The following is a 12,169-nucleotide window of genomic DNA, read 5'->3' as shown; positions in this document are numbered from 1 at the left end:
CGACATGAGAGACTTATATGTGACAGAGTTTAAAAAGGACCAAAATGTGGATGGTTTGATGTTGAAGTACCGTGATGCAGTTCAAGAGATTTGAGTCCTTAAGCTCCAACGTGGAGGCTCTGAAACGATTGTTTCAACTAGTTGGGTTTCTCTCTTTCAGTCCAAAAAGGAGGCTCTATCTATTCTAACTTCTATCTTTAATCTGAAGCCATCTGTCAGTCCTTTTCGTGAGCATTCTGTATGGATTAGCGGTGTCTAGTTGAGTAACTCAGTGTGTTGACAGTCAGGGAGGAGGCCATAGTAAAGGTGTGTTGGATCTCCCCTCCTTCCTCTGCTGCTCTCTCCCCTCAGAGGAGTAAACGCTGCCTTGAAAGAACCGCCGAGGACTTTCCTTTTTTGTTTTCCCAGAATGCCAGACCGTTCATGTTTGCAAATGTCAACGTTTGTAAGAGCCGTTGTTGAGCTGCGGCAGACCGAGGGCCCCCGGAGGGATTAGAGGAGGCTCTGTTTACCTGCTCTGAGGAATGCTGCCCTGCACCGTCGCTTTTGTATCTGTCAGGGACCCAAGGTCACCGCGCCGGCAGAGATGGGATGCTTTGTCCCTCCCCGAAGTTTCCACCTCTCAGTATCAACAACACAACACAATGTGGGCGAGGGAGACGCATTCCTGCTCGTGTTGCTGCAAAAACTTAGGTTCAATGCACCCTTTTTACCTTTGATCGGTCTGAAGGAGGAGCATTTTTGTGATTTATATCCACACATTTACATCATTCATTTGCATTTGCTGCTTAGTCTGCTCTATTAACTTCTACACATGCCTACAAATAAGTTATTCAGTCATAAATGGGAGTTACTTTTACCTTTCTGTCTGATTTAAAGTCAATTTTCATGTAGAAAAATCTCCTAGTTCATTAAAAAACAACCTTAATTTATTAAAATTTCTGCTTAGTTTGGATCAAAATTACAACTTAATTGAAAGCTGGTTCACCATGCTTTAAAGATTTCTACATCTGCATACTAATTAACTTTGTAGTAGTTGACTCATCCTTTCTGTCTTTGGTTTGAAGTCAACTTTCAGATATCAGAAATGTGCGACCGCTTGATGTGGCTGCGGTACCTGCGTTTGGCCACGTGGTGTCGCCCTTGTACAACTTAACACTGTGACTGGGAGACACTGGTGTTGTAATCAATGCTGGAAATCCTCCTAATGCCACAGAACACAACGGGAGGACGCACTGAAACCTCTCCATTACTCCCACATAAGTCCCTGTGGAAATATTGGTAGATTAAAGCGATTTGTAAAAAGATTGAGACATTTATTTTTTACTAAGCTGTGATTTAGACACTGGCTCTGTTTCCCTGCAATGTGACCTCCATACGGGGCCAACAAACACGCTTAGTCTCCAGGTTAGGAGGTATTTGCGGAGGGCAAACCTCGTTAAATCTGACATGGACTCTCAACATTTCGCAAGCATGCAAAAGGTAGTTCAAAGCGCCATATTTTGTTGGAGCTTTTGCAAACAGAGGGCGAAATTGTCTCCCAAAAGTATTCAATTACTATTTAACCGATGTGTAATGTGCGAATTAAACCACCCATGTGGCTGTGTTCGTTAGGAGACTAGTCAAAAGTACAAACCTGTGTTCCAACAGCTCGTTTCAGACTTAAATTTAGCGGAAAATGTTCCTTTTTTGTGTGAATCCCACTCAGACAAAGACATGTAACAACTGCAAGTTTGAAGATTTTCTTTATCTCATTTTGTAATAAACATATAAATAATAAACTCTAGACATTTTGACGCATCGTCCTGTTATGAAAGTTATGGTCTGGCTATATATAGACTATCCAAACTTCGCATCTGCCGCAGATCATTTCTATAAAACTATTTCCCTATTACAAAATATGAAAAGAAAAATACATTTTTAGTACATTTACAGGAGTTACTTATTAATTTATTTAACGAAACTGCTTCTACTTTTTTTAACTGTTTTACTGAATTGTCAGAATCTGCATTTAATATTTTTCTCAGAAGAAAACGGGAGAAATAGAAACACAACAGGAAAGGAAAAGCAGAGAAAAATGCAGACATGAGGCAGAATATCTGTCCCTCTCCGACAACTTAAAACCAACAGTTTCCAACATAATAAAATTCTTAAAATAAACCAAAGCAGTACAAGATTTTTTCCAATACTTTCCCAACTACTGTATTTAAATTAAAATATATTCTCATATCTTACACTATTTCAAATAACGAAATGTGATTCGGTAGCGATCTGTCAAAATCTAATTTACAATTCTGTGTATAAAAATATAATTTATGGAACCCCGCGAAGTTTGTTTCTCCCCAAAATATAACAGTCAGTTGCACACATATTTATGCACATATGAACATTACAACCTGTCAATAGTTAGCTCCTTTTCTACGCTTCTCCTCGCGCGACATTTTTTCGTGATTTTTTTCTCGTCGTTTTTTCGTTTTTTCGTCGTTTTTTTGCATTTGAGATATACAAAAATAGATTATGCACAATGTGCTGCTCACACCCGTCGTCTCTGTGTGTGTGTGTGTGTGTGTGTGTGTGTGTGTGTGTGTGTGTGTGTGTGTGTGTGTGTGTGTGTGTGTGTGTGTGTGTGTGTGTGTGTGTGTGTGTGTGTGTGTGTGTGTGTGTGTGTGTGTGTGACAGCAGCGAGTTCACATGAGAATAAATTATTCAAAGAGAAACTTTTTTAAGGCTCCATTCATTCTTTGAAAGGGGGGACACATGGAAAGAGTCACTGAAATAAATATCCCGTCTCCACTGGGGGCCCCGCGTCTCGTTTGTTCGTTTTTTTTAATTATTATTATTATTTTTTTAAGCTACGGAACAGTTCATGTGTCCTACATTTGCAGTCTCGTTCTTCCCCTGGAGGTTTCAACTCGGGTATACTGACATCCCAAGTGGATGGATCGAGTGGCTGTCCAAGAGCCATGTTCCTAGCTGGAAAAGCATCTTGGAGTACCAGTGCACCCCATCGTTTTGGGCACTGGTTTGACGCTGGAAAAGCAACGAGTTCACCCGGTAGGCGAACCGGACTGGTGCCAGAGCCCAGTGAGCCAGATCATGGTCCTGGATCACTGCGTAACAGGACGCAAGGACCTGATCCACCACGACGGTCCCCTGCACGGTCACCGGTGCAAAAGAGCCCTCGTACTCATGCGTAAAAATCCGTTTTACGCACACTGGTTCCAGGCGACGTCTCTCTGCATCAAACACGAACACATTCTGTCCGGATTGGACCTGACTGGCGAAGATAGCCGACATCCGATCCGAGTTCTCGGTGCTGTTCTGGCCCACGAACAGGAGGTGAGCCGCGGTGAGGGTGATTTTCTCCCCCGACTCGGTTTCGATGACGTAGAAAAGCCTCCTGGTCGTCGAGTCTTGGTCTATGAACATGATGAAGTCGGTGTAGATCGGGTTTCCGTGTGCGTCCGCTGCCAGGACCCTGTCCCCGCTCTGGAGGTGTTTGACCGGCTTCTGGGTGCCATCCTGCAGGGTGACGGTGGAGGAGCCCGGGAAGCAGCCGCCTGACTTTGCAGCCACTGAGTTTTCTGTAAAAATAAAAGATCGTGTTGAAAATACAGTCTTTAACACCTCCACGACACATGAAATGATCATAAAGCTGCATTTTAAAACTTATTTTCACCACTTCATCACTAAAGAAATTGCAGGTGCCTTTATGCTTCAGGATCCGCCCTTAAATAACCTGCTTGTATTTGTTTCCTGCAACATTTACAAAAAAACAAAACAAATTCAACACATAAAATGTTCATAAAGCAGGAATATATTTCCACTTTATAACCAGAGGTGGGAAGCACTGTCTTTAAGTACAATGGTGAGATACTTTACATGAGTATTTCCATGTCATACTTCTACTCCACTACGTTTATTAAACAGCTTTAGCTACTTTTAACAAAATGCAAACTATTTTACAAAAACTCAATCAGAACTTTGTTTGTCTCCATGCTGCTAAATATTATTTAGGATGTCCCTTCTATAAATATAATTAGAAACACATTTAAAGGCCCTTTTTCTGCAGAATTACAACCTTCACTTTTTATCATTTGAGTTCATTTTGCTGATTGTACTGAAGTTAGATTGTGAATGCAGCACTTTGACTCTGTTTATCAAATAAAATCCCAGGTGCCATCCAAGCTCAGGACCCCCTCCCCATTGAAAAGCCCTTTCAATAACCTCCTTCTTCTTCTTCTGCTTGTGTTTGTAGTTTTCCTGCACATCACGGTGGGCCGTATGCATTTTGCATAATGATGTCTGCTGCTCCGTGCCAAATGCGTATTGCCTTTGGTTGTCTGAGACGGAGGAAAACCGAAAGCCTTGGCTCATCTATTCTTAATTAAAAAACCCAATAAAGAGCAGCCATTGTTATTCTAAATCAGCTTGTGGATCGGTAAAGAACACTTACGCCTTTCCCAGCTTCTCTTCCCATATTTGCTCAGGTGCAGAAACCTCTATGTGACAATTCACACAAATAGGCGACTCACAAACTGCTGTTTACCCAGCGGAGCCGCTCTCCAAGCCTCTCCAGCCGTAGATTTGAATTTAAATGAGGGACTCTTAAATGCTTTCTGTTGCGCAACATCAATGTGCCCTCTCTGCGCGCTTTGTTGTCCGGCTTCATGACAATAATTTTGGCCTTGGTGGAGCTCTTCACATACCAACCGGTCTCTATAGGATCACACTGTCCTGCACGCTGAAAAAAAGGGGGTTTCCTGCTCACAATTTGGGGGGCTTTTAATCTTCTTTTAAGATTCCCGAGCATGAAATAAGGTGACAACTGAGCACCAGATTTACCCCACACCAATTCAACATTGTTCGGGGCAAATCCTTTTGGTAAAGTCGCATGACCCCGGATGACACGTCGGCCAGAGCCGTACTGTGATCTCAAAACGTGTGTGCGGAATGATAAGTGAGGGATTTATCAATAAAAAAAGGCAGGAGTTATCCATCAGCGTGGAGAAATATAGTTTATGAGTGTCCTTTAGATTATGGAAGGCCTCAAATTAGCCAAAAAACAGCAAAAATGCAAATGATCTCAACTTAAAAACGAGATTTCAAGAAAAATCCGAAAGAAAAACATCGATTATTTTTCGTTTTTTCGTCGTAAATGAAAAATAGAACTTCAAAAAAATCACAGCTTCCTTACTTTTATTTTATTTGAGAGAGTAAAAATGATATTTCTGGGTCCCACCGTTGCATCGTGGTCGTGTTTCCCACCAGGAGACGGTGTGGGGCGATGTAAGATCAAGAAATAAACTGCATGGGAAATATTCATCCAGCATTCATAGGAATGTGTTTCGTAATACCTGTCAAAGTTAATCTCTAGACTCCAATTATCTCATCCTTAGACAGAACTGGGATTAATTCATCATAACGTGGATGATAATGTGGGTTTAATGGTAATAGTTTTGCAATAAAAACCAATAAAAAGACAGATTTTACGCGATTCTTTGGACCTTTGAAAAACACCTGAAAGTTTTCCTAGCTGCACGTGCTCTTTTTTTAGATCGCACCTGACGCTAACAGAGGACAGGTAATGCATCTGCTCTCATCTCATATGCTCACCTGCTTTCACAGAGCAGTGGATGTGCGCCTTGGACTCGTAGTAGACCCAGTCGAACCCCGCCTCCACCGCCAGTCTGGACAGCGTGCCGTACTTGCTCTTGTCTCTGTCGGACGTGGTGATGTCCACGGCTCGGCCCTCGTAGTGGAGCGACTCCTCGAAGTGGTGTCCGTCCTCGTCCCAGCCCTCAGTGACCCGCAGCTTCACCCCGGGCCACTGGTTCATCACCGAAATGGCGAGAGAGTTCAGCTTGTCTTTACATCTCTGCGGGGACGGAGGAATGGACCTGTTAGTCACCTGGATGGCATGTCTTTGATGCGTAAAAGTCTGTATCAAAAGCAGCTTTCGAGTAACATGTGCTCTTTATTGATTCAAATACACCATCTTTAGTAAAAATAAATACATATTGGACCTCATAGGGGTTCCCATATCAGGGTCACGTGCTTTATATCCGAGAAATTGACCAATTAGTCACCTGTTGTGTCATGGATGGCATGTCCAAATGCGTAAAATGTGGACACAATTGCTAAGGAGTAACAGATGCTCTTTATTTACCAACATATCTTTAGTATTAATCTTCATCAGTGTGGATAGTAACCATGTACATTTACTCTAGTTAAATACACATTTGAGGTATTTGTTCTTTACTTTATACTTCTACTCTACTACAATTTAGAAGTCAATATCGTGCTTTTGAGGTTTAGCTTATTAGATCATCTAAAATATAAAGCGATTATTAAATAAAGGTAGCTCCACCTTTACCATCTGTGATTAAAAACACATGGATAGTAGTAACTCAATGTATAAACCAGTTTCAAATAGACCTTAAGTACCTTAAGTATATTTTTGATGCTTGTTCTTTTTTCACTTGAGTAAGATGTTGAATGCTCAGTGCTTCTTCCACCAATGAGAATTGAATTCCGGATCACGTTGCGCAACACATCAGGTGCATCTGCTTGATTTCTGCAGCCCAGACCGATTAAAACCCAGTGAGGTGAAACCCTGAGTCTGAACTGCATCTCTGAGCAGCCGCAGCGTCAGAGGGCACAGCTCGGATAGGAAAGCTGCTGATGAAATATTGATAAGGCACCGCGTTCGCTTCACTGGCCTATAACATATGGGGTCTTTTGGTGTTGGAAAGGTGCGAGCAGAAGCATCCCTTCCTCTCCAAAAAGTGTCGCTTTGAACACGCTTACATTATGAATTCATGAGCTTGTATTAGGGCCACGGAATGCGCGGATCCTTTGTTGGGTTTGCTTTAAATCAATAATTGATATGCAGATGATATAAAGGTGATGTTCAAGAGCAGCTGGAGTTTGTCCTATAAATAAATCCTCCTCCCTGAATGAGGATGCTTGGCCTTCTCCAAGACAACTATTCTCGACACTCGAGCAATATGTCAAATAAAACATCACAAAGAGTCTTTTCAGGGAGGGAAACTTCCATTATTCCCCTCCTGCACAGCCTGGCAGACGTGACATGCCTCCTTAAGTCTCCTGGCTGTTCCGCTGACTGACAGACTTGTGAAATATCCCGGGATGGAGAGAAGCGTCCCTTTATGCGTTTCCCAAAGCAGGAATGTTCACACAAACCCAAAAACGGCTCCTCATATATCTGTTTTATGGAGATATCACACTTGTAGAATGTGTTGAATATAAAAAACACAGACCCCCTTAAAGTAAAAAAAAAACCTCCCACATCCAGAGTGGGATTGTCGGAGTCAAGAGCCGTAAAGCTGAACCTATTTATTAATTCATTAGGTCGTGTGCCGCAAATCAAGCCAAATTCTGCTCAGCCACCGTGAAGCCCAGCAGGAAGCCCCAGCCCGGCGCTTTGTGCTCGGGCTAAAGTTGTCCAACGGCCTCCCTCTTAATCTTTTCACAAATGATTTGGTTAGAGGAAACACTTATCAGCTACCTGTCAGTGCAAACAAGCCGCCAGCTCGTCTCTTCCTGACTCACAACACTGCAGAAACCAGTACTGATGCTTTACTGGGAGCAGTGTTTTATTTGGTTTTACTGGAGCGCTTTATAAAGTGTCTCTGAATCCAAACTCGTTGAATTTAGAACATTAAGGAGCCTCACCTCTCCACAAGAGGAAATCGAAGCACATATTATAAGCATTAAGCTATACTGTGTGGTGATTACATGCTGGTATTGATGGAATCATTATCTGTAAATGTCTCTGAACTTTCCCTGAGAGTGAGCTGTGCCTGATGAAGCGCTCCTTTTCAAATATAAAATATTACACTCATGGCTAGACCTCAGTGAGATTAACTAATTAAGTGGACGTTGATTTATAAATACAACATGTATTTTATCTGCCATGTCCATGCGTAAAACTCTGTGCGTAAAAACCCAAGAGGTTCATGCGCAAAGCCGTGGCACAGCGTAAATCCCCATGTGATAATGCTTATGCCACTGGCAGAGTCGCCTTCCCTGCAGCTACAGTACCCCTCTTTTGGATGTGCATAGCCTAATTTGCTGGGTTTACAACGTCATGCGCGATTAGAAGACTTTCACCTGTTTTAACTTACTCTGGCCTCCCGCTGACCAAAGGTCATAAGTTCAAATTGCATCTCGAGCCCAGAGAGGGGAGGCTAAAAAGCCCCTTTTATGCACATGTCACATTAGCGCGTGTTGTTGTGTTTTATGTAAACGATCAGAGTGTGGACGATGAATCAAAGCTAACAAATAAACAAAAAGCAGCTCCGGGAAATAACATTTACAGCTCCAAACGTCAGCCACTTATGCTCCAAATAATCACCTTCTATCCGAGGGAGTCCCACCTCGTTTGCATTATTCCACGCAGACCTGTAAACACAGCTGTTTATACAGCAGGTGGTGTGTTCGGCTCAGATTAAAACCCTTGCACACACATGTTACTCAATATCCCAGACAGGAATCAACTATCCATCCTTGCTGCTGCAGACCCTCCTGGATCATCCTCAGTTTGGGCATCAACATCCCGCTGTAATTTCCCCGACGCGAAGCTATAGGTGTATGTCAGAAGAGATGTTAAGGGAGGGAGGGAGGGGGGGAGACCGACCGCACGCACAGTGAATATTTCATCGTGCTCATGCATGGTGCGAGGCACGGGTTCAGGGACTCCGGAGCGCGCATGGCTTCATCACCACCATCACCACCGGCATTTTATTATTACTGAGCCAATATCACCCAAGCCTTTAATAATTCACCAGCATCTGAGTGCTAAAAGTCATGCAGCTGGAGAGCCGAGGCTGCAGAGAGAGAAATCAAGGCTCCATCTCCGCGAGCCTCGTCTCATATCTGCACAGCGTTGATAAAGATGTCATCATCAACTGAGCCCCCCCACCCATGTATGAAGTCCTGAACACTCTCCAAGACATGTCACTGTGTTCATGCACTGCTGCACACCCAGCGAACAGGCTAAATTACAGCAGGCTGTGCGGGAAAATGTCTGTGTGAGCCTCGCCATGCCTGAATACCCCCGGCTGCTTGAAGCGGTGCGCATCCACCAGCTCTCAGAATAAAGAAAAGGCGCTTAAAAAAGCAAATCAGCAACAAATACAGGCGTTCACTGGCTGAAAAGCAGGAGTGTGCGCGGTGTAAAAGAGGAAATAAAGCCCCACAAAGATACAAATATAGATATGAGGAGAGTGGCACATTAATATTTTAAATACACTGTCACAACCATGAAGGCCGAGTGTCCTGACTGTCCGCCTGCACATCACTTCTCCTCCAGCTGGGTTTTACCTCCAGCCTGCAGCCCTTTCTGCACAAAGCTGCCTTTTCCTACCGGGAAGTTAAAAGGCTCAGTGTGAAGAGTTCAGCGCGCTCCACTGGAGGTGCGCAATGGGTCTGACAGGGAGGTGGTTGCAGTGCGCAGTGATGGTGGAGAGCTCAGGGAATAAAAGATCTCCTTACCTGAGTCATGAGCCGGTCCGCCCCGGTGTTCTCCTCATCCTTGAATATGATGTCTGTGTTATAATTGGGAGTCAGCTCTTTAAATCGCTCGGAGTTTCTGGTGATCTTGCCTTCGTATCTGCCGCTTGCCCCGAGGGTCTTCTCCGCCACGTTGGGGATGAACTGCTTGTAGGCAAGAGGTGTCAGCTTCTTCGGGTGTCTTCTCCTTCCATACCCCCTGCCCGGTCCACATCCCATCCCAGAGGACACCAAGGACAAGCAGATGAGACCGCCCAATGCGATTCTGGTCCACAGCAGCATTTTGTGTCCTTTGCTTTTCTTTTTTTTTAAAGATCTCACGCGCTGTTTCTCTGCCGTCTGCCTCTCGAAATGTCCTTGTCTCTTCCTCTACTTCGCCTTTCGCCCGGTCTCTACTGTGGCAGGTGCGGAAATGAACGACAAAATGGTAATAACGGGGCACATCGAAGGAGGAAAAAAAAAAAGTAGTGAGGGAATTAAAAGCCACGGGATCTCTGGTCGAGCTGCAGCCGCCTGTGTGAGGCAACCGCTTTTACTGCTTTGTATTATAGCACCGATCTATAGCAGGGGAGGGATTTGATTGGCTCGCCTAGACAAACCCTCCTGATGTTATCCCACAAAAAAAAACCTTAAAAGATTTCTTCCACCTGAGGGTGAGCCTGTGTTTCGGGGAGGAGGGGCTGCTCCATGGGAAAACATCAATTATAAACCCTCTTTTTTCACCCTCCCATTTTCCAAGGTTTCACAGGGAAGGCAGGACAGACAGGAGCTGCTCCAATCTGAGGCAGGGTAGTTAGGTGAAGTGATTTCTGTGTGTGTGTGTGTGTGTGTGTGTGTGTGTGTGTGTGTGTGTGTGTGTGTGTGTGTGTGTGTGTGTGTGTGTGTGTGTGTGTGTGTGTGTGTGTGTGTGTGTGTGTGTGTGTGTGTGTGTGTGTGTGTGTGTGTGTGTGTGTGTGTGTGTGTGGTAATTGAACTGCGTCTGGGATAACGTTCCGCACAGAATACTCAGGATACTAAAACCACTCGTGGACGCGCACTGCGCACTCCTGCTGGATGATTTTACCGTGACCTCGCATCCAGCAAATACATAAATAAACACAATTAAGAGTTTAACTAATGTACCAAGTGTTGAAATAGTGTGTTTGAATTGGAAATATCTTCCTCTCTGTAGAAACCAGTGGATCTACGCACTGGAAATGACTTTGGAGACGTTTTGGACCATTTGGTTAATTCACGTCTAAACAAATCCGATCAAACATTGTAGGTTTCGCTTTCTCTTCACACACTTATATTTTTAATGAACTTTAGTACAACTTCACAGTAAACCTGCACTAACATCTGTTCAGTGCTATTGTGTGCGTTCTTTTGCGCATGAAACCGTCTGATCATCCAGACCTTTATTCATGTAATGACACTTCCTGTCTGACTCACATCGGGACGTAGCCTTCCTATACACAGCTGAGGCATCAGAGGATGCTTTCTAGCCTGTTCCAAAACCAAAATAAGCCAGTTATGATCACAACCAGCTCATATTTAGAGCCTTCAGTGTCCTGAATGCGTTTGTCAGGGGCCAGTGATCATGCAGAGGCTCTCCTACACATGACTCCCTTCCAAAGTCCAGCTCTCGGACAGATTAAGCCTTGGTAACCACTGTATTTACTGCAGACGTGTGTAACTTCCTCTTGTACTCCCTCCTCCAGATATTGTTTCAATCACCAGGCCACACACACACACACACACACACACACACACACACACACACACACACACACACACACACACACACACACACACACACACACACACACACACACACACACACACACACACACTTATATTCCTGTGAGCCAATTAGGATGTTGTTTAGTGTTGGTGTTGATTAAAACCACACAAAAGCAGGAATCTGAAATGTCTCAGGAAGGCAAATTATTTGTGTGATAACAAACCCAGTGTTCCTGCTGCAGTAATTACAGGAAGAGGAGCACCTTTAGCTCTCATCACGCTGACAGTGTGGCACAGGTGCTGAGGACAGATCTGCCAGCCTTTGGTGTGGCTTCAGTCTCATTAAAGCTCGCTCTGGCTGACCTCCAGTCTGCTGTTGTTCAGTCTGTGCCAGGCTTGCTGCACCTCCACCCGGCCAGGTGAGACTACCTACAGCTCAGCGAGGCCGTGAACATCAAGTCTTGGCTAAAACATGCCTTGTGCTCTTGGCACGATGCCGCTTAAACCCACAGTAGTTTTTGCTTTCGGTGCACATATCTCCTTCAGTTTTCTGCTAAATGTCAGGGAGATGTCTTCACTGGACGGTTGCGTCTGCAGAGGTGCTGTTCAAACACACGGCTGACAGCGGCTGTGGTTCCCTGAGGGACACCGGAGGAGCTGTTTGGCCCCGGGTCAGACTCTTGGTTCAGGTGAGATAATACCTCACATGCCACACAAACACATCAAAACCACACAGACAGGAAGAGGGGAGGTGTCCAGAGAAGGACAGGAAGATGGAAACGGTTATTATGATCACAGAGCCTTGAATCTGTTCTCAGTGACAAAACGTGACGCTCGGAGCCGTGAATAATGCACACGCTGCCATGAATAATGCAGCCCAGAGAGCAAGGTGTGCTGATGTGACAGACCA

At 44.4% G+C, this 12,169-nt stretch overlaps 1 protein-coding gene across 1 annotated transcript; it reads right to left on the bottom strand.

Annotated features, from left to right (window-relative positions):
- Positions 1–1,728: 1,728 nt before the first annotated feature.
- shha (sonic hedgehog signaling molecule a) lies at positions 1,729–10,054 on the bottom strand. The gene is made up of 3 exons (XM_063912186.1): positions 9,520–10,054; positions 5,617–5,878; positions 1,729–3,584 (listed from the first exon to the last, which is right to left on the bottom strand). The coding sequence occupies exons 1-3, from the start codon at positions 9,817–9,819 to the stop codon at positions 2,908–2,910; spliced, it is 1,239 nt and encodes a 412-aa protein (XP_063768256.1). The 5' UTR covers positions 9,820–10,054; the 3' UTR covers positions 1,729–2,907.
- Positions 10,055–12,169: the final 2,115 nt, after the last annotated feature.

Source organism: Eleginops maclovinus, chromosome 21 (genome assembly GCF_036324505.1).
Source record: "Eleginops maclovinus isolate JMC-PN-2008 ecotype Puerto Natales chromosome 21, JC_Emac_rtc_rv5, whole genome shotgun sequence".
NCBI lineage: Eukaryota > Metazoa > Chordata > Actinopteri > Perciformes > Eleginopidae > Eleginops > Eleginops maclovinus.
The sequence above is the reverse complement of the archived record's forward strand: the minus strand, read 5'-3'. Positions and strand labels throughout refer to the sequence as shown.

Bases quoted from the DNA above. Each gene is read 5' to 3' on its own strand.
- shha (XM_063912186.1), bottom strand. From the start codon at position 9,819: ATGCTGCTGTGGACCAGAATCGCATTGGGCGGTCTCATCTGCTTGTCC. The intron at 5,879-9,519 runs GTAAGGAGATCT...CCGTCCCCGCAG, and splicing joins CGGACCGGCTCATGACTCAG to AGATGTAAAGACAAGCTGAA. The intron at 3,585-5,616 runs GTGAGCATATGA...TTATTTTTACAG, and splicing joins CCACTGCTCTGTGAAAGCAG to AAAACTCAGTGGCTGCAAAG.